We start from the raw sequence: 20263 nt of genomic DNA on the forward strand, positions 1-20263 counted from the left end.
CTCTTTTCACTCTATTTGGTAGCACCATATTCAGTCAAGAAAAGAGAAGAAAAAAAAACAATTGGTGTGCTACGTTCTTGAAATCGACCTCTATTTCTCTCTTTGAAACATTCTCATTTGAAAAGCACGGCTGGTGAAATCGCTTGCAATGGTGACCTGTTATTCTGCCAAGCCCCTGCGGGTGTCGCTGTCGACCCGTTGATCACCAACGGGTACATCGCATCCAGCGGTTTTAATGGCGCACCTCCCGGCCTGCTGTTTCAAAGCAATCGGTGTGCCGAAAACAAAAGGCAAACGCTCCTTTTGATCGTCCCCTCCCTTCGAGAGGGATGGAAATGTGAAATGGAGAATGAAAGTGTGCGCGTGTGCTTGTGTGGGCGTGTGCGCGTGTGACGCGCGACCGCTACCTCGGCTCTAGCGGTTCTCTTGACTCGGAGGATTCGGTGTGAGCATGCGCACTGCATCGCCTCTATGGGGACTGGGAGGACATCGCGGAAAAAACGTTAGCTGCGAGCGACCTTCCGCCCAAATTGGCCCCGCGGCGGCGCTAGCGAGGGAGCGAGCGGCGCCAGCGAGGGAGCGAGCGGCGCCCGCCGCCTGACGGTTCGAGGTCCGAGCGAGAGACGAGATTGTGTTCTCGGTTTTCTCTCCGCCGCCGCCGCCGCCACCCGCGTCAGCCGCGTCAGCCGCGCCACCCGCGCCACCAGCGCCGCTCGCTTCGCTGCCGGGAGAGGGCGATTTCACCCCCCTCCCGCCACCCCCGATACGCTTCTTCGTATGGGAGCAGCATGCGGGAAATGGTCGGAGGTTGCTGCGTGTGTTCCGACGAGCGAGGGTGGGCGGAGAATCCACTCGTCTACTGTGACGGACACGGCTGCAACGTCGCCGTGCATCAAGGTACCAAACCTTAGCCGCCGGTTAGCACACAATTGCTTAGCGGACAGCTGCGACGACCAAGGAAGGTAGCGGGGGTGGGCTACGGCTTTGGAGGCGCTGGGGGCTTGGATAGGGGGATGCCTGCCTGCCTGCCTGCCTGCCTGGCCTAGACGGCTTTTTGGTTTGTGTTTGGCTGAGGCGGTTCCAGGCAGCAGGAACCTGCCCTCGTGGGAGGGCCATTTGTTGTTGACACTGAGCCTACATGCTCCCCGCCCCCCTAGTGGTCCTCCTTGCCTGAAGGTGCCTTTTGATGGACAGAATAAATAGTGGGAGGCATTAAAAAAAGCACGTAGAACTTCAGCTGGAGTTGAGCTTTTGTGTTGGAGTTTTGAAGTGTGTGTGTGTGTGTGTGTGTGTGTGTGTTTGGGGGCGTGACCCCGACGTTCACCAAGCCTTTTGTTGTGTGTCAGCATGCTACGGCATCGTCCAGGTGCCCACGGGCCCGTGGTTCTGTCGCAAGTGCGAGTCCCAGGAGAGGGCGGCCAGAGTGGTGAGTAGCCTAGCCAAAAAAAAAAAAAAAAAGTCAAGTAGCCTAGCCAAAAAAAAAAGAAGTACAAACACTCTTTTCCCTCTTTCTTTGTCACTGACCCAATAAGCCGCGCTCATTTTTTTTCCTCCTTTCAGAGGTGTGAGTTATGCCCCCACAAAGATGGCGCTCTCAAGAGAACAGACAGCGGAGGTCCTCTTCTAACCTTGCTTGACGCCGCCGTTGGCCCTTTTTTTTGTGTCCCCGTCCTTCATTTGTCATGCTTTCCGTCTCCCCCGTTCAGGTTGGGCTCACGTGGTGTGCGCCCTCTACATACCCGAGGTGCAGTTTGCCAACGTGCTGACCATGGAGCCCATCATTCTCCAGTATGTTCCACACGAGCGATACATGAAGGTATTGAAGCATCTTCGGCATTTGTTTTTTTTTCCGAATCCTCCGATCGAGGACGTCCGTCCCAATTCCCCGACTCAGGCAAGTCCCCCCCTCTCTCTCCTTTCCCCAGACATGTTACATCTGCGAGGACCACGGTCGAGAGAGCAAGGCAGCGTGCGGGGCGTGCATGGCCTGCAACCGGCAGGGCTGCAGACAGGCCTTCCACGTCACCTGGTAGGCCGTCCTCTCTCGTGGGTTTGTCTCGGCGCCCGCAGAGTGAACGCTCGACCCGGACAAACGTGGGCGTGTTCTGGTGAAGAAAAGCATTTTTCCGTCCGTCAGCGCTCAGATGGCCGGCCTGCTGTGCGAGGAGGAAGGCCCCGAGGCGGACAACGTCAAATATTGTGGCTACTGCAAGCGCCACTACAACAAAATGGTACGAGGGCGTCCTTCCCCCTCGTCGCGCTCGACGGGGGGAACGGGTTGACCGGCGTCTCCCCGTCCGCCGCAGAAGAAACGACGTTCGGGCGAAAATCCCGGTAGCACCTCGGCGCATTCCGGGGGCCGCTCCGCCTCTCCGTCGCAAGACAGGCGTTACTTTCACCGGCAGAGAAAGGTCGCGCGCGCCCTCCGCCTCATTCCGCCGCCAAGCACCGGCCGAGACGTAACACCCGTCAACTTGATTTGCAGAGTCACAAGGAGAAGATGCGGCCAAAGGAGCGCCACTGGCAGTCGTCCGGCCCCCAGGAGGCGCTACGGGGAACGGGCTCCGTCGGCCCAACGGACGCGGTACGGGGCGACGGGGTCCGCCGGCCCGCGGCGGTGGCGTACGGCGAGCCGGCCAATCATTTTAGGGTGCGGGAACAGCTCTCTTCCAGTCACGGCGCTGACAAAGACGGCGAAAGCAAGTCCAAGAATGTCACTTCCCACAGTCACCACGCCAAGAAAACGGGAAGCAACGGCAGGAGCTCCTCCTCTTCCCGCTCCTCCAGTCCGTTTCTTCCAGGTACGAGCGGGCTAACGTCAGGGGGGAGGGATTTGTCCCACGTTTGGGCCAAGTTTGAACGGCGCCACCCTGGTTTTTCCCGCCCAAAAGGCGGAGCCCCGTCTTCGGTGCAAGATTTCCACCAGTACTCCTCCTCCTCCTCGCGTCCGGAGCGCGACCACCGGCCGGGGGGCGACCACCGCCACCTCCACCACCACCATCACCACCACGCCAGAGAAGATCGCAAAGAGCGTCACCGGAGGCCGCCGGAGGACGAGAAAGGGGACGAGAAATCCCAGGCGCGAGGGGACGAGGAACGCGATCATTGTCAGGAAGAAGAGGCGGTGGCGGCGGCGGCGGCGACTCCCGCCGAGGGCCCGCGGGGCCACCGTCGCTCCGACGGAAACGCCGGCCCCTTCGAGAACAAGGTGACCATTTCCACGTTTGGCTCGGTCATGCGCATCACCTCCACGTCGGTGCTGGGGGGCAGCGGCAGTGGCGGCGGCGGCGGCGGCAGCAGCAAGATCCGCAAGATCTCCTCGTCGGGAGACCACAGAACCTCCAAGTCCCTGTGCAAGTTGGCACCAAGGAGTACGCCGCCTATCCCGGGAGAGGCGGAGCCGGCGGGGGAGAGCCACCCGCCCCCGTCCCAAGAGAGAAGACACCGCGGCGGCGGCGGCGGCGGCAGCGACAAGAAGAGCCGCCACGGTCCGGGCCGGCCTCGGGGGAGCAAGAACCGAGTGAGGAAAGAGCACGCTCGCCCCCGCGCCGCTCTTCCGCCGCCGCCGCCGCCGGCCTCGTCGTACCGCGACCCGACGTCGCTCCCTCCGGGCCCGGCCTCCTCCTCCTCGTACCCGGAATGGACGTCGGCCCCCCGCCCGGCCCCGTCGCCATCCGACGCCGGGCCTTCCTCCTCGGCCGGCCCAGGTGAGTGAGTGGGTGGGCGGGCGGTTCTAAAAAGTGACACTTGAAAGTGCTCCGTGTGATGGCGAGCGTCTTTGCCTGTAGCCGGCTTTGACTTTAGCATTTAGCTCCAAGTCCCCGTCCATCTGCGGCAAGCCCAAAACGCCCATCCCGATGGGTCACCGAGCATTTGTCCACACAGCGGTTTAAGCTTTTGAGTCTGTTTGTGCAATCCTACTAATTGGCTGCCATTGAGGCCACCAGCTCCCCCATAGTACAAGCACGTCCATTTCCCCACCACCACGGTGCCTTTTTTTCTGAGCCCGCCTTCCTTGCCTAGGTATCTACGGCAGCCTGAAGAAGCCTCTCTCGCTGCTGGGCGGAAGCGTCTGCGGCGCCGCCGTCTCGTCGGGCGGAGGGGCGTGCGGCGCTTCGCCGTCGTCGGGGCTCCTCCCCGGCCAGGCGCGCTCCATCCAATCCAGCGACGCCGTTTCCATAGCGCAGGTACGGAAAGCGGAGCCGTCCGGCCTCGTCGCCGTCCGGCCTCGTCGCCATCCGGACTCCTCACGGCCGGCTTGCCCTTCTAGGCGCATCCGGCTTGGAGCGGTCCGTACGGCGCGCAGGGGTTCATCGGCGCTCTTTCCGCGCCGGCGAGTCGAGCCGCCGCCTCGCTGACGGGTACGGGCCGCATGTTTTTTTTGTTTTTATTGTCGTCCGGCCTCGATCAATACGCACGCTCTGGTTTCCCAGAGTCGGAGCCGGACGACTGTCGCTTCCCGTGTCAGGGAAACTCCCCGAGGGAGAGTCTCTGCTCACGGTACGTCTCCTGGCCGGATATTTTGGGGTGGGGGCGCTTACTTTTGCCCCGACGCAGGTCGCCCGTCAGCTCCCTCCCTCTCCTGTTCGGGCAAAGGGATGGCGGCGGCGGCGGGGGTCCGGCGTGTGGGGAAGACGCCCCCCGGGCCAACGCCCACATCGAGCTCCTGTTGGAGAAACACAGCGACGGAGAATTTGGGGTGAACAGTGAGTCTTTTTTTTGTATCTATCCGTGCCGCCCTGAGAAAGAAAAGAGGTGAAAAGTCGCCTAACAGAGCGCTTCTCTCTTTCTCTTTCTCTCTGGATGTTATTGCACGGATGATTGTGTCCGTCTGCGACAGTCGTGGACATCCTCCAGTCGCTCCACTCGCTTCAGCAGGAAAACCAGCGTCTCCAGGAGCAGATTCTCAGTCTGACGGCCAAACGGGAGCGTCTGCAGTCGCTCAACACGGAATTGGCGCTTCCTTTCCCTCACGCTCATCCCGGCCGGGGCTCCTTCCACGCCGTGGCCCGCCTCAACTCCTCGTCCTGCGCTCGAGGTGGGCCCGCCCGCCCGTCTGCTCTCCGTCTGGCCGCCGCCGCCGCCGCTTGGCGTCCACGCGCCTTTCTCGTCCCATCTTGTCGTGGTTGCGCAGTGGGCACGTGGACGGCGGCGCGACTCTTTGATTTTCCCCCTCTTTTTTTCAGACCACCTAACGGCCAATAAGAGCCCCCCGTCCAAGAGCGCTTTCCTCAATGAGCCTTCCTTTGTTACCTCCTCCGAGGTAAGGACCTCTGCGTGTACGCGCTTCCGTTTCCGCACGTCGGTTTGGCTGGAGGAGGACGGGCGGCGGAGCCAAAAATGCTCTGGTCTGTCTTCCCAGGATCTCCGCTCTGCTAGTCCGTCCCGCAGCGGCTCCTCCCTTTCCTTCCGGAGCACTCCCCCGCCGCAACCGAGCCCCGCCGACGCCGCGCCGAGTCAAGCGCCCACCAACGGGCGAGCTTGGGGCGACGGGGCGGGCGGGTCGTTGACGGGGAGCCCCCAGCCCGGTGCCAACGGGGCCCTGGACGCCGACGGCGTGGTACGTTCTCCCGTCCGGAGCGGCGGCGGCGGCGGCTCCCGGTGCACGCTCCCGGCTCTGCGGCCCCAACCGAGTAGGAACGGGGCCCCCGACGGCGCCGTGGCGCGTTCACCCGTCCGGAGCGGCTCCCAGGGCACGCTCCCCGCTCTGCGGCCCCAGGCGCCTCCACTCGACCCCCAGACGACGGCGCAGAGCTCGCAAGTGGCCAAGAGCGGGAGCCCGTACGTAACGACGGAATGGAAGGGCCGGGGGAGAAAAAAAACGGTGTGATTTGAGCGCGCGTCTTTCAGGTCGGAGCAGCACAAACACGTGCTTCTGGAGCAGCAAGTCCAACAGTTCCTGGCGTCCCAAAACTTGACTCCCGTAATGTATTCTTTTACTCTTAAGCAAACAGTGGGTCCAGTTCCCTGGGCCCGCCCGGGAGCGAGGATGGCTCATCCCACACCGCCCACTGATCGCGCCCCTTTCTCCACGATAGGAGCAGAGGGCGGTGGTATGCCAGCTACTTCATCAGAGGCAGCGGCAGCAGCGGCAGCAGCGCCTCACGGCGTCCGCCCCGGCCAACGGCGCCGGCCTCTTTGGCCGACAGGACGCCAGGAGCGAAAAGGCAAGCGTTGCGTCGGGTGGCCTTTCGACGGGCCACTCTCCTCCTGCGGTGTGTTTGAGGGCTTTTTTTTTGAATTGGAATGGCCATCCTCCAGGCTCCGGGAGACAAGAACGGATGAACCCGCGAGAAGAAATGTGTCCTTCCCGATGACTGAACGGAGGTGGACGCCGGGAGCCCCGTTTCTATGCGCCTCTTGAATGAATGTATAAGAGGGTGGACACCAGGGGAAGCTTGTTTGGAGGTATGGAAGGCGGGTTTCTTGGTGTTTTTTTTTAATTTTTTTTTTTTTTACACTGGCAGCTTTCCAGAGAGCACCGTGCTCTCCTTTTGAATTGCACTAATTTGTCAGCTAGACCGAGGGGTAGCTAGCAATCTAGGTTGGGTTTTTTTTCCCCCTTTCCTCTCCCCATCTCAAGCGTTGATCTCGGCAAACGCATCATCATTTCCGTGGCTTTCCTCTTGGGTGGTTGGCAATTAATGTGGGAATTTGGTCACTCCCACTTTGCTTTGTCTTCCCGTAAATGTCTTCCGTCGTGGCATTTCTTCCGAGCGTTTGCTTTCTTCTCTTGTATTCTCTCTCACACGGACTTTGACCATTCCCCGACGGGTCCAAAGTCAGCAGTCAGCCAGACGACTGCGCGTGGCCAGTGCTAACGATTACCTCAACATTTTCACTTTGTGACAAGTCTTTCTACTACTGGGATGGAGGCCACGTGCTTTACTGCTGTGTGTACGCGCGGATCCGTCCAAATGGCCTCCAAGAGCCAGTCCTCCCATTTCTTGAAAAGCAGGGAACTTGGAGAGGTTTTCTTATGATAAACTTTTGGAAGTTGTCAATGTGAATTTTTTTTCTTGCCCCCACTGAATCTGTGCGCACTTTTGACGTCGTTTGTCGTCGGCGGAGCCGTTTAGTTTTTTCTGATGAGTTTTTTTCAATGAAATTTGCCACTCCTCTTTTTTTTTTTGCTAAACCTTGTGTAGTTTGACGTCTTCTGACTGGCTGTTTATTTAGCAATATACTGGATAGAGAATGCCTTAACGTTTCTGAACACGTAGAGAGAAAGAGTTACGGACGGCCAAAGGCTCTATTGCTCATTATTTGTATTTTTTATTACAGATACATGGAGTGTAACTAGTGATCATCCTAAACCCATTGTCAAGCTAACCAATTTCATTCAATCATACTTGTGAATAAGCTCATCACGATAACTTCCATACAGTGTACGTACTACTTATTTCGAACTGTCATTTTTTGGGGGGGGGGGGGTTCAAATCCAATGTTGTTTAGTTGTTGGTGCTTCAGAAAGGTACTAGATAGGACCTGAAGCTCCAACACATGATGCTAACCGTCATGAAAATGCTGTCACCATGGTGTGTTTTAGTGCTCTTAGAGCCATCTTTGCTACTGCCGCTTGTGGATTGATCCGACCTGGGCTTGCTTTTGAAATACGCTCCTCTCCACGTCACATCAAGGTCATTAGTTTAGGAGTTTGTTTTGTCAGAAGGCAACTCGTGAGGAAGTTAAGGGTTCAATGTTTTAGTAGCAAAGACAGAAGAATGGGAATGTGTATGATTTTAACAACAACAAAAAAAAGAAGAGGCAACCTTAACTCGGGGGGCCTCGTCTACCATTTGGCCCCACCCGATGAATTATGCGTGAAGTTCTGTCAATATCCAAGGAAGGCAGCGGTCCAAAAAGGCTGGGCTTTTCTTTCCTATCAATTGCACTGGGGCACCCTGAGCCCAATTTCTCTCCGTGTACTTTTGTGTACTGATGCCTTGTACTTTTTTTCTTCTTGTACTATTTTGTTTGTATGAATGTGTGTGTGTGTGTGTGTGTGTGTGTGTGTGTGTGTGCGCGTAAGACACCCGCTCAAAAGCCGGGATCTTTGGGATGAGCCACGTTACCAATGTGCTCGGACGGTGTATGAAAAGTCTTTGAATATTCGAGCAGCCGTCTCGTTGGCATCGGTCGGGATTGCATCCGTCGTTGTGCTTTGACAGATATTAAACGCATGGATACATAAAAAGTCAGGCCTGATTTGAAATGCATAGTTCCCAGGTCGATCCAAAAAAAATAAGAACCTACTTACAGTGTATTTGCCCGAGATGATTGAAAATCAATTGGACTCTATTCAGATGAAATCCCCGCTATTTTGATACTTTTGTGTGTAAAATGCAAATGTGGGATGTATCCATTTTTTGTCAATAAATGTATTTTCCTCATTTCTACAACGTGTTCTTTTTCACTTTTAATGGACGGATTTTCCAGATCCAAAATCAACTTTAGAGTCTTTGTTGCAGGCATTTGTGTAGAATCATCTTTTTTTTTTATAATGACAAACAAACAAGGTTAGACTAGAATGTTTTGTCGAGCTGTCCACTGTAGTGACTTTCCCTGAAAGGTTGAGGTGTTTTTTTTTTAAATATATATATATTTGCTGGAACGGAAATGTCGCGAGATGTAGAAGGCATCGCTACTAACTACGCACAGGCGGAGGCTAGCTACCTAGTGACCGTGCTTTGTTGACATTCTCCGGGCCCAGCCGAGTCCCCTCCCTCGCTTTCCGTCTTTTGAAGCGCCGCTGTCATGGTTCTTTGAGCGAATAACTTGGCTCGGCTTTCTTTGGAGTGTGGCGTCATGGCGGAAGTGTATAGACCAGAGCGCATAGCTAACTATATACATAAGGAGGCCACGTAAGTCTGCTTTGTTTACATTCTGTAGGCGAGCCCCATTGCCTTCAGACAAGCCAGCACAAGGAACTCCAATAGGTCGCTCGCTCGCTCGTTCAGTCGTCGAGTCGTCGAGTCGCCCGCCCGCCCGCCTCCCATCGCAGCTAAATAGTGTTCACTCGACAGACGAAGACAGGAACAAGAATAGCAAGATGAACGCGCTGTGGAGGGGACTGCGAACATTTCAACGACCTCGCCCGCTCTTACCTGCCTTCTCACTGGTAAGATTTAATTACGAGTTCAAAACATGTTGACCTAGCTACTGTACTACACGGCTTGTGTGTGAGTTTGTTCTTGAATCCCTGCTGGATTGATTGTGTTTTGCCACTACTACTACTACTGCATTGTCCAATATTTTACAACTGACCTTAGCCGGACGTGATTTGTTTATATAACTTGTTCTTACTGAGAAACACGCACTTTGTGGAATAGCAGCACTCATTTGGTTATAGGCAGCTGTTGTGTAATGACAATGCTTTTGATTGATAGTCTTGCCATCAGGTTAGGTTCATAATGAGCTATATGCCTGCCTGCCTGGGAATAGTCTCCTTTTTGATGTAGTTTCAATTTTTGTGTGGCCTTTTCATGTGTGGGCTGCTCAATCTAACGGCTAATCAAATGGGACGTCTATCATCGACCAGCCTTTCGACCAAGACCTCTTGTCGATTGCAATTCTATTTGGGAATGGTGGCTGCTGCCACCTCTTCCAGTCCATAGTGACTTGGCAAAGCCAAGTTTGAAGCGCCGTCCGGCCATTCCGACTGACTTCCTCCGTTCCAGGTGCACGCTCGTTCCGAAGCCACCGCGGAAGCCGTCCCCGCCGCTCGCCTGCCCTTCCGGGTGCACCTGCGTGCCGGAAAACGTTACGCCTGGTGTGCGTGTGGACACAGCAAGAAACAGGTTTGCCCGTCTTTGCAACATTTACAATGCCCTGCCCCCCCCAAAAAAAAAACTCAAGTTAGCGTGACTTTTAGAGCCGTAGAGCTTCAACAATTCTTGTCTTTTTTTTTTGGTCCATCCCTCCAGCCTTACTGCGATGGAGCTCACAAGAACAAGGCACCCAACATCTCTCCTCTGCGCTTCAGCTGTGACAAAGACCAGACGGTCTTGTTGTGTGCGTGCAAGCAAACGGCCAATGCTCCTTATTGCGATGGTTCCCATTTTAAGGTCATCTACGGTGACGCGGTGAAGTCTGTCAAAGGACTGTTTAAATGATCAATGCTTCTGGCAAATGTCAAAATTGTGCCGAGCTTTTCTACTCCACTTGTACTGTACTGAATAATAACGATGCTGCTAGCTGCCCAAATAGGTCTGTCCGGACGGAGCCTTTTTGTCCTCTCCTTTACGGGCACGTCCGACGCCAATGTTCTTCGTTTGGCGTCCGGATCACCACGACACGAGCACTACATTTGTCATTTCAAAACAAGTTGTTTGTGGAAATCACTGAACGCAAACCCCGATTCCATCCAACTTTGTATGTTTTGCGAAATGTCAATTAAAACCCAATACAGCCAATGCAATGAATTGTATTCATTTCCATATACCCCAAAGCAATATTCCCTCTAATTTTTGGTTTGTCTGGGCGGAAAGACAACCTCCCTGAGCACACTCCAGGCTCCAGCCCCCCCTGCGAGTGATAAAGTGGATCAAGCGGTTCAGAAGATGAATGAAAAAATATCTATGAATAAAACATCTTCATGAATGCCATTAGAATATGCACAAATTCGACTTAAATGTGAGCCCCTATTTTATACATATGTCCTACTCATTTCTCATTCTCGTTTCATTTCAAACTATTATATTTAAAAAAAAGGAAAAAAGTCGAGGGCGTTCCCTGAATTGACGTCACATCGGTGAGCCGAAAGTTAAACGGACCAGAAAAAAAACAGTTTTGGTTGACCTGTGTGCTTTGTTTTGTTTGTAAACGTCTTTTCATCTTTTTAATCGCACGACCTAAACGGCCTCATTTGGGTCAGCTCCAACCAAGACGCGTTTGTGAAAGGACACGAACGCAATTCCATCAAGAAGTTGTTGTTTTTGACGTTGACTGACTTTTGTGTACCGGACGCATGGCGCCGAAAAGGTAAGAAATGCTCCCGTTTTCTACATTGCAAGCTTCTCTAAAGCTATAGTTCCACTTGCAGTCATAATATCCCCAAATCCAATTGCCTTTAGTGTTTTTTGAATGGTTTCAAAGATCGTGTATAAGGACAGAAGAGAATGATGACTTTTCCAATTCGAAATTCCTTTCGAGACAAAAATCCCAATTGTGGAAAGGGGTAATATTGGTGTTATCTGACGTCTTGAGTTATTTATTTATTTTTGGTTTATTTTCTGAACCGCTTTATATCCTCATTTGGGTGGCACGGGATGCTGGAGCCAATCCCAGCTGTCTCTGGCTCAGGAGCGGGGTGGGTGTCCTTTTAAAGAAAAGACATATTATAGTAAGGCTTCTGTCTTCGGCTCGTGGTCGGTAAAGCACGCCTCATCAACGGGCCAAAAACACTGCCAGCATCCAACTTTATTTCACAGTATGCTTCTCAACGCCATGACGTTCTCGGGCAACCAGGACTCCAACACTTTGTTTCAATAGAAAACAAACCAAAAATAACCCAAACAAGCTAGCGGTAAACATTTTACGGAGCTAAAACATGCAGATTTTTGTGGCCGGGAACGCACGACTCCATGAAATGACATCTGGCCTTGTGATGATCAATCCCTTTTCAGCTCTTCTGAATGACGCGGGGCCAGCGTGGAAGTGCTTGGAAAAGCGTGCGGTGGCAAATCTACCCGCCGGGTGGCTTCGAACCGTGGCCCGCCCACGCCGGGAAGGTGCATCGACAACAGTTTTTTTTTTGTCGCTCGAGCGGCGCCGGCCGGGACCGGACACTTTCTACGGCCGGCCTCGGCCATTTTGTGGCGTCTGGGCGTTCCCGGCAAAGCTCCTCCTCCTCCGCCGCCGTCCGTCTTTTACAGAAATTCAACGGCGGAAAGGAAACGAGCGAGCGCCGCGACGTCCAATACAAAACGCTTACAACGTCTCGTATAAAAGATAAGTTTATACATATGTGCGCACACTGGATACATACTGTACAGTCCGTATGGCGGCACCGTTCTAGTCTAACGTCGACGGGGCCGTGGCGCCCAACGCGGCCTCCTGGCCACTTTGCGCCCCTCCAAACACTGTCCTCCCCGTTGGCGTGGATGTTAGGTGGCGGGCGGCAAGGCGCTCTTTTCCGCCCTGGCTTCCTCTCTGCCGCCCGCCGAGCCCGTGCCGTTGACGGCGGAACCGGCGGCTGCCTTGCGGGCGGAACCGGCCTGCTTGGGGGAGAGCGCCCGACGCTGGGCGTGCTCCGGGGCGGCCGTCCCGTTGGAGTTGCGCTCGGCGGCGGCGGCGGTGGAAGCGTTGGCGGGCGCAGAGGCTCGGCCCGTCTGCCCCGAGGCCGGACTGTGGACTTTGTCGCTGTGGGAATCGCTCTCCGAGGCGGGGCTGGCGTCGACGCCGTCCGAGCGGCGGCGGGCCGCCGACGGCCTCCGCCGCTTCCTAGCGGGTTTCACCAGATACTGCAGGGGAATGGGTCCAGTCTGCGCACAGGTACGCACGCACGCACGCACGCACGCACACACACACACAGGCAAATCCGTTGAGCGGCCACACATTTCAAACGCAAACTAACTTTTCACTAACCAACAGGTGGAACGAATCAAGCCGGGATGCCGTTGAAGCAGGACAAAGACTTACCCGTCTCCACTCGTAGAAGTAGGCAATGTCCATGAGCGTGTAGTAGTCTTTGAGAGGCTCGTCGCCATACAACACCTCCACCTGGGGACACGCACGTCATCACAAAAGGGGCAAAAGCGGGAGGAATTGTTCCATCTGCCGGCCCGCCGTGCCATTACCCTGTAGTTGCCGGGGATGTCCATCTTACTTCGGAGGAACTTGGCCAAGTGCATGACGGACATGGCGGCCGGGCACTGCAGGAAGCGTTTACCGTTGGACTGGCAACACAAGAGTCATCATCCGGGGTGAGTACGCCCGCACAAACAATCACGTGGCATTCACGGAAGCCGCTTTTGATTTACCTGGTCTCCGTCCACCCCTGGACGCGGCTTCTCATTCGTTCTGCAGGCAAAGGAAGAAAGGTACGGTCTGAATGATGAAGAGCGGAAGACGGCTGGCACGGGAGGGCCACCGCCAGAGGGCCACCGCCAGAGGGCCACCGCCAGAGGGCCACCGCCAGAGGGCCACCGCCAGAGGGCCACCGCCAGAGGGCCAACAGGCCTGGCACGGGAGGGCCACCGCCAGAGGGCCAACAGGCCTTTGGAGGGAGGGATAAGCCTGTGTGGGCTTTCTCCTCAGACTCACTTGCTCCTCTCGTAGAACTGCATGGACAAGCTGATGATTTCGTCCTCGGCGATGTTAAACGTCTCCACCACCTCCCCCGGCTCCAGCACGCGATTCTCCGAGTAGAAATCTCGCCTCCGTTTCATTTCGTCTACGGGCGCAAGAGAGACGGCCGGACAGACACGCCGGCTTGCAGTCGGGCGGGGTGGCGCGTCTGGCTTACCTTTGAACAAGCCCGGGACCAGCTTGTAGACGATGTCTTGTAGAGATTTGTCCGCTCTGGAAAAAAAAGGGCCTTTTGAGCACGAAATACAAGAGCGGGCGTCAGCCAGGTCGGCCGGCTTACCTGATGCTCAGCTGCGGGCACGTCTTGTGAACTTGGACGTCACATCGGGGGCAGAACTTGTTGGTCTCCAAAAAGGCAACGATGCACGTCTTACAAACTACAAAGACAAGCGAGACCGCTCAAGGAATCGTTTGCCAAAGGAACCTTTCGTCCCAAAGACGGAGCCACCAAATGTGCACGCCACCGTGCGCTGGAGGCTGGGATTGTCCACTAATAGTAGCCAAAACGGCTGCGCCAACACCGGACGGCCAATTCTACAGCAAGCGCTTATTCACCTTTATTCCCCTGTTATTACTCATACTGAAAATGAATCAATTGTTTTTGCGTATCAGTCCCCCCCCCCCCCCCCTAAGCCAGCGTGGATTTTTTTTGTACTTACAAGAGTGGAGGCATTCGACGATGGTGGTAGCGTCGACCAAGTAGCCGGCGCACAGCGGACACGTCAGGTGGGAATTGACATCTGTGATTTTAATCCTACTGGGCTGCATTTTGTCCATCTAGGAAGAAGATCTGCAAGAGGAAAAGACGGCTATTCCATTAGGATTGCATTCCTACGGGACGGCCAGGGTTCCCCCCAATTGTCGTGCACCTTTCCAAATTTAAGACTCCATTCAAGTATTCAATGGGGGAGGAGGGAGCAGCATAGAGTTCTAAATAAAATGAATCATTTTAGATGGGATGAAATGAAAACGCAATGTCGTCAACTGAAAGAAAAAGAAGAATAAAGAGAATTTGAATGGAGGTGTTTCTTTTGCTGTGGGAATGTATTATTTTGCCTCTGACGCCGCTCAACTCCTTGGCTGCCATTGACGGCCAAATACTAACTCCAGTCCTTTTTAACTGGGAGAGGCTAAAAGGGACCGGATCGAGCGTCCATTGCCGTCAATCTCAGGTTCCCTCTTTGACTGACTAGCGCGACACATGCTGTGTGCACGGAACGGGTTCCGCTCATTGGCGTCCGTCCGTCCGTCCGTCCGTCCGTCCGTCCGTCCGTCCGGACGAGACTGGCCAGGAGAGCCGTCCTTGCTTTTCAGACTAATTGTCTGCGGCTCGCCGTCGGACAAAGAGGAAGCCATGGCCGCCGAAAGCGACGCCACAGACACATAGATAGATTAGATTGGACGAGCGAGCGATCGAGCGAGCGATCTTGGCCGCCGATTCTCCCAATAGCCCCCCGTGTGGCCTCCTCTTCGGCCGTAGCCCCGACAAAGAGGAGAGCCCGTTTGGACGGAGCTGCTCCGCCTCCGCCGTGTGCGGCTGACGGCAACGACGGACGGCAGCGACGGACGGCGTCGGTCGGGCCGGACCCAGCCGAGCCCAGACGAGCCCTGGCAAAGAGGGCGCACACTTGGGGAGAATCACGGTGGTACACAAAGCAGCCATCTTAAATTCAGTGACAGGGCTCCAACGAGAACGGGCGGCCCCAAATGTGACACCGTGCAGAGGTGAGGGAGGGACAGAGGGAGAGAGAGAGAGGGAGGGAGGGAGGGAGAGAGGCAGCTTCTCCTAGCCCTACATCTAGCCTTCTAGCCCTAAGCTAACGGCTGGCTAATGGCGGAGCCTCGCTCCGACATTTCAAGCGTACCTGCTATGACATGGACGCGTCCTTCTCCTCCCAGCGAGGATCCGGGATCCCTTCTTAGCGCTTGGTTCCGATTTGCAGCAGCGCCAGAAAATGGCTAAACCCCCGCCCCCCCACTCAGCCCCGTCGGAGGACTGCCCATTTTGGATCACGTGATATTATTTGGTCGTCTGTCTCCCTCCAGGAACCCCCCTCCCTCCCTCTATATCCCCCCCCCCCCCGCCCCCCTCGCGCCTTGTCCCGTGCAACACTTCACAGTGAGAGAGAAAAGGGGTCTTTTAACAGCGGACGTTCTATTTAAGGCCGCGGTATGCGCGGTGGACGTCTAGCGCCGTCAATGGTCCTCGCGCTCTATGAAGGCTTAAATGTCTCCACTGTTGACTATTCAACTTTGGAATAGCTGTCCGCCGAAATTGAGACGGAAAAAAACACGATCGCTTTTAAATGGTGTAAGCAAAACCATTTCAAGTTCAAACACTACGAGTACTACTACATAGTAACAACAGGCCCAATCGGCTTGCGCGGGCCTAACGACAAGTCCCCGTACAAGCAGTTCACTCGGCGACCTGGTGGGGACGCTGTCGGCCAAAGCCGAGTCAGACGCCATCTTGGGCAGACACCGAAACGCTACGCGGCTTGTGGACGACTGACAAGCATTTGGGGGGCGCATCCGGATGAAATGAACGAATGCAAAGTGAAAGCGGGCCACTTTAAATATCGAGAGGGCCCACGAAGAGCTCTTGGACGAATGTGCGAGGTGGCGGCGGCGGCGGCGGCGTCGGCTCGTTTTGAAGAGACTCAGCGCGTCTAGGCCTAATGGCCGGCTAGCTGCACCGCGGACCCGCGACCTGTTCGGGAAGGAAGACGAGGGCGGTGACGCCGCAAAATGCTCGAGTCCCCGTGACTCCTAACCGGACGCCTCTCCAAGACAAGGGACTCGCTTGGAGCCGAAGGAACGAGCGCGATGCACTTGTAACCGCGTTGCTCTGTTTGAGACAAGCAAACAAGCGGGCAAGTTCGCTCACTCGCTTTTCCCATTTTTTTCGGTGGTGTTTAAACGCCCCCCACCCACCCACCCACCCAAACACCCAACGCCGGCTTGGCAACATGTCAAGCAACTGCACCAGCGTCGCCGCGCCTGTCAGCGCTAGCAAAACCAAGACGAAAAAGAAGCATTTTATTGGACAGAAAGTCAAACTGTTCCGGGCGAGCGAACCCATCCTCAGCGTTTTGATGTGGGGTGTCAATCACACGGTAATTCCGGCTGTTACGCTTATAGACTAGCTTCCACACCCGAGTGGCTTTGCTTCTGTTGCTATTCCGGTATTAGCTCGTTCGTAAGCCGCCTGGACTCGCGTTTAAAAGTCACCCCGTAATGTGACCGACCATTCATTCCTTGACTCCACGGATAGTTTTGTCGTGTGCGGCGGACTGTTATTGTTGTCAAGCACTTGTAGCGTCATTTGGCCTCAGTGTTGTGCATGTACGTAAACAGTACAGACAGCATAGCACAGCACAGCGTAGGGCATTTCAGCTCAGCTCCCGCACTTTTGCACTCTGAGCAAAGCTTAACGTATTTTTTTTCTTGGGCCATGTGTTGCTAGCCTTAGGAATGTAAACTTGACAACGGTTTAGGCAGAGTGCCAGTGATCGAGAGGGTGTGACCGACATTGTCACTTCGGCTGCCTTTTTTTTCCCTTCAATTGGGCACTTTGCCGAAGAGTTGTAGACGTGAGCATCGATGCCAATTGTCCGACGTGTCGTGGTCTCTCTCTCCGCTCAGCACCTCCTTTTTCACGGCCTTGTTAATTAATCCCGCGTATTTTTGTCCTCTTCCGTCAGATCAACGAGTTGAGTAATGTGCCTGTGCCAGTGATGCTGATGCCAGATGATTTTAAAGCCTACAGTAAGATCAAAGTGGACAACCACCTGTTCAACAAGTAGGTACCCACGTGGGGGAAAAAGTGTCCTCTCTGATACGTGGTCGGAATGAGCGCAATTCTAATCTAAGCACTAAGATTAGGGCAAACTTGACCCGTTTGATGCCATTTTTCTCAGCGGAACAAGTGGGCCGGGGCCAGCTTGATGGCGTAACTCTGTCTCTCTCTCCGTCTGTCTGTCGCTCTCTCTCTCTCTCGCCAGAGAAAACCTTCCCAGTCGCTTCAAGTTCAAAGAATATTGTCCCGCCGTGTTCCGAAACCTGAGGGAGAGGTTTTCCATCGACGACCAAGACTACCAGGTGAGCCTTGTACTCTTTTTGGCCGTATTTCCCGAAAGAGAGAGCGTGAGGAAGGCAATCTGGTCATTGTTTTTGGCAGAACTCGCTGACGCGGAGCGCTCCCCTCAATAGCGACGCCCAGGGTCGCTTTGGCAATCGCTTCCTGTCCAGCTACGACCATCGCTTCGTCATCAAGACGGTGTCTAGCGAGGACATCGCCGAGATGCACAACATCCTGAAGAAATACCACCAGGTGGGGCCTTTGCACTTTTCCGCGCGGCGGTCGCTCCGGGAGAGGCGGCGGCGGCGGCGGCCTTTCGGGGCCCGCCCTCGCCGGCCCAAGGAAGAACGTTTGCGTATCTTTGTCACCTGGCCGCCCTTCTCTGCGCCTCGCCCTGCCCCGCCCTGCCCCGCCCCGTCCCGCCCCGCCCAGTTCATCGTGGAGTGTCACGGCAACACGCTGCTTCCTCAATTTCTGGGGATGTACAGGCTGACGGTGGACGGCGTGGAAACGTACATGGTGGTCACCCGCAACGTCTTCAGCCACCGCCTGCCCGTCCATCGCAAGTACGACCTCAAGGTACTTTGCCCCCCGCCCATTTCCTAGCGAGCCCAGCCGACCCCGTAGGGCTGGCCTATCCACCTCGGAGGCTCCGTCGTCGTCGTCGTCGTGGCCTGACGTCGCCCCCTTCCTTTGTCTTTTAGGGTTCGACGGTCTCCAGGGAAGCCAGCGACAAGGAGAAGGTAGGTCTCTCTCCCCGTGACTCTCAAAGCAGCCTCCACAGATTAGAGGTGACTCGGAAGGAATCGGACCCGACTGGGTGGAACTTTATCATTTTTCTGGGCCAAAAAAAGGGTGTGTGTGTGTGTGTGTGTAACTGTGTTTAGGCCAAAGAGCTACCCACCTTCAAAGACAACGACTTCCTGAACGAAGGCCACAAACTGGAAATTGGAGATGACAACAAGAAATACTTTTTAGAGAAGCTCAAGCACGACGTGGAGGTAAAGTGGACTTTTGTTTGCTAAACTCGGGTAGGCCTCCGAGATCCGCTTTCCATCCAGGCCCAGCCACTAAAAAATCCTTAGCATTCCATCCGTTTGGTCGTGGAGAATCTCGTTGTTGTTTATTTTCCCCTATTTTTTCCTATACCCCTTTTTTTTGTGCCACGTCTTTCAGTTTCTGGCCACTCTGAAGATCATGGATTACAGCCTCCTGGTGGGGATCCACGACGTGGACCGAGCCGAGCAGGAGGAGACGGACGTGGAGGCCGTCGCCGAGGAGGAAGACTACGAGACGGACGCCGCGTCAGGAGGGGGAGGCGGTATGCAGGGCGGTATGCCGGGCGGCGCGCTGGGGGGCTCCTTCGGCACCCCTCCCGACAGCCCGGGCGACCCCCTCAACTGCGGCTTCTTTGGGCCCGGCGACTTTGACCCCACGGTGGACGTTTACGCCATCAAGAGCCACCAGGGTGAGTCCCTCCCTCCCTCCCTCCCTCCCTCCCTCCCTCCATCCACCTTTGAAAGGAGTCAAAAGAAAGCGGCTAAAGACGATCAAATGATTTGATGTCGGTGCCTGCCGTCTCCGTCCCGTTAACGAATGCACTTTCCCCCGTGACTAGGTGCTGTCAAGAAAGAGGTGTACTTCATGGCCATCATTGACATCCTCACCCATTACGACGCCAAGAAAAAAGCGGCCCACGCTGCCAAAACTGTGAAACACGGGGTGAGTGCCTCCCTCCCTCCCTCCCTCCCTCTTTGAAGCCGCCACGTGGATTCCGCCGTCTAAGAGTCCCAATAAGTCTTTGACCTAAACGGCACTCTATCCATTGTGTAATCCCCGTTTTAATGTTCAAGTGGGGAGCTCCAAAGCGATGATTTGAGGACAGAAAACAATGTGCTTGAGGCCAAAATGCCATTTACCCCCCCCCACGCCCCCCCCCCCCCCCCTTGTGTTTCCCAGGCGGGGGCCGAGATCTCCACGGTGAACCCGGAGCAGTACTCCAAGCGCTTCTATGAGTTCATGTCCAATATCTTGTCCTAGACTCTTCCGCCCCGCCCTCTTGGGAGGAGCCTGTGGTGTCTCAGGCGGCCAAATGGTCCCTCCCCAAAATGGGCTCTTTGCACCTCTCCGACACGGCAAAGCGTGGCTTGCCAATGGCCGGCTTCTTTTTTTTTTTAAAGTGGAATTGAAAATATGTCCACGACAAGTCGTCTTACAGAGGGCGAACCATGCCGCCGCGTTAATGAATGTCGACCGCACTTATCATTGACCCCCCCCCCCCCCCCATTTCACGGAGCGTCACGTAGTCACCGTGGGCCACGTGACGACAACGTTGGCGAGGTGTGCAAAGAGCCCCTTTTCTGGCCCGTCGGCCCGTCTTCGGGAAGGCCTTTGGGCGCTCCGGCCCCACGCCCGGTCCCGGAGGCGGGCCGGCCTTTGGCGCCGAAAGACAAAGCTTTGCCGCCGCACCTTCATTCGTATGACAAGTACGCCAAGGCGCGGGCGACGCCGGACCGTCGGATTGGACGCTGGGAGTTTTACCACGACGGCTAAAATGAGGAAAAAGAATGGCGTTTGAATGTTACGCCGCCATATTGGTTTGGAAAATTCAAGGAGAGCTTGGTGAAGGTGGCAAAAAAGAAAAAAAAAGGGGAATTCAGCAGCAAGTACATCACCATTCTTTTCTTTTTTTTATTTGAAATATCTTGTTTACATGGATGTAGCAATTTTGTGTTTGTATACAGTATTGTTTTGTTACCGACAGACGTTAGAAAAAAGCTTACTTGAAAAATGAATGATTGCATATTAAAGGGAGTTTTATCTTGTACCTGACCATCTCTGGCTCACGCTTTTTTTGTTTTTTCAGAAAGT

General features: G+C 55.1%; 4 protein-coding genes across 9 annotated transcripts; 3 read left to right on the top strand and 1 right to left on the bottom strand.

Annotated features, from left to right (window-relative positions):
* Positions 1 to 262: 262 nt before the first annotated feature.
* Positions 263 to 6438, top strand: LOC144197779 (protein AF-17-like). Of its 3 annotated transcripts, none has more exons than XM_077718409.1 (20): positions 263 to 897; positions 1347 to 1426; positions 1561 to 1615; positions 1707 to 1816; positions 1926 to 2029; positions 2138 to 2231; positions 2310 to 2411; positions 2486 to 2584; positions 2663 to 2801; positions 2892 to 3707; positions 4024 to 4187; positions 4271 to 4361; positions 4434 to 4500; positions 4558 to 4706; positions 4841 to 5038; positions 5187 to 5263; positions 5363 to 5781; positions 5851 to 5923; positions 6039 to 6167; positions 6262 to 6438. In XM_077718409.1, the coding sequence occupies exons 1-20, from the start codon at positions 789 to 791 to the stop codon at positions 6283 to 6285; spliced, it is 3099 nt and encodes a 1032-aa protein (XP_077574535.1). In that variant the 5' UTR covers positions 263 to 788; the 3' UTR covers positions 6286 to 6438. The 3 variants fall into 3 exon arrangements, with proteins under 3 accessions (XP_077574535.1, XP_077574534.1, XP_077574536.1); XM_077718408.1 differs by having other exon boundaries at positions 271 to 897; positions 2307 to 2411; XM_077718410.1 differs by lacking the exons at positions 5851 to 5923; positions 6039 to 6167 and having other exon boundaries at positions 279 to 897; positions 2307 to 2411; positions 5363 to 5584; positions 6244 to 6438.
* A 2201-nt stretch (positions 6439 to 8639) lies between these two features.
* Positions 8640 to 10420, top strand: LOC144198195 (CDGSH iron-sulfur domain-containing protein 3, mitochondrial-like). Of its 2 annotated transcripts, XM_077719095.1 has the most exons (4): positions 8640 to 8939; positions 9027 to 9121; positions 9681 to 9800; positions 9927 to 10420. In XM_077719095.1, the coding sequence occupies exons 2-4, from the start codon at positions 9053 to 9055 to the stop codon at positions 10113 to 10115; spliced, it is 378 nt and encodes a 125-aa protein (XP_077575221.1). In that variant the 5' UTR covers positions 8640 to 8939; positions 9027 to 9052; the 3' UTR covers positions 10116 to 10420. The 2 variants fall into 2 exon arrangements, with proteins under 2 accessions (XP_077575221.1, XP_077575220.1); XM_077719094.1 differs by having other exon boundaries at positions 8640 to 9121.
* A 1521-nt stretch (positions 10421 to 11941) lies between these two features.
* LOC144198579 (polycomb group RING finger protein 2-like) lies at positions 11942 to 15326 on the bottom strand. Of its 3 annotated transcripts, XM_077719673.1 has the most exons (9): positions 15177 to 15326; positions 13971 to 14101; positions 13592 to 13688; positions 13469 to 13524; positions 13267 to 13396; positions 12984 to 13023; positions 12801 to 12899; positions 12643 to 12723; positions 11942 to 12485 (listed from the first exon to the last, which is right to left on the bottom strand). In XM_077719673.1, the coding sequence occupies exons 2-9, from the start codon at positions 14086 to 14088 to the stop codon at positions 12108 to 12110; spliced, it is 999 nt and encodes a 332-aa protein (XP_077575799.1). In that variant the 5' UTR covers positions 14089 to 14101; positions 15177 to 15326; the 3' UTR covers positions 11942 to 12107. The 3 variants fall into 3 exon arrangements, with proteins under 3 accessions (XP_077575799.1, XP_077575797.1, XP_077575798.1); XM_077719671.1 differs by having other exon boundaries at positions 13267 to 13524; XM_077719672.1 differs by lacking the exon at positions 15177 to 15326 and adding an exon at positions 14181 to 15061 and having other exon boundaries at positions 13267 to 13524.
* A 420-nt stretch (positions 15327 to 15746) lies between these two features.
* On the top strand, positions 15747 to 19662 carry LOC144197605 (phosphatidylinositol 5-phosphate 4-kinase type-2 beta-like). Its single transcript, XM_077718085.1, has 10 exons — positions 15747 to 16427; positions 17016 to 17113; positions 17316 to 17412; positions 17492 to 17644; positions 17825 to 17971; positions 18097 to 18135; positions 18280 to 18393; positions 18569 to 18860; positions 19011 to 19114; positions 19352 to 19662. The coding sequence occupies exons 1-10, from the start codon at positions 16281 to 16283 to the stop codon at positions 19430 to 19432; spliced, it is 1272 nt and encodes a 423-aa protein (XP_077574211.1). The 5' UTR covers positions 15747 to 16280; the 3' UTR covers positions 19433 to 19662.
* Positions 19663 to 20263: the final 601 nt, after the last annotated feature.

The sequence above is a fragment of the Stigmatopora nigra genome, chromosome 6 (genome assembly GCF_051989575.1).
Source record: "Stigmatopora nigra isolate UIUO_SnigA chromosome 6, RoL_Snig_1.1, whole genome shotgun sequence".
NCBI lineage: Eukaryota > Metazoa > Chordata > Actinopteri > Syngnathiformes > Syngnathidae > Stigmatopora > Stigmatopora nigra.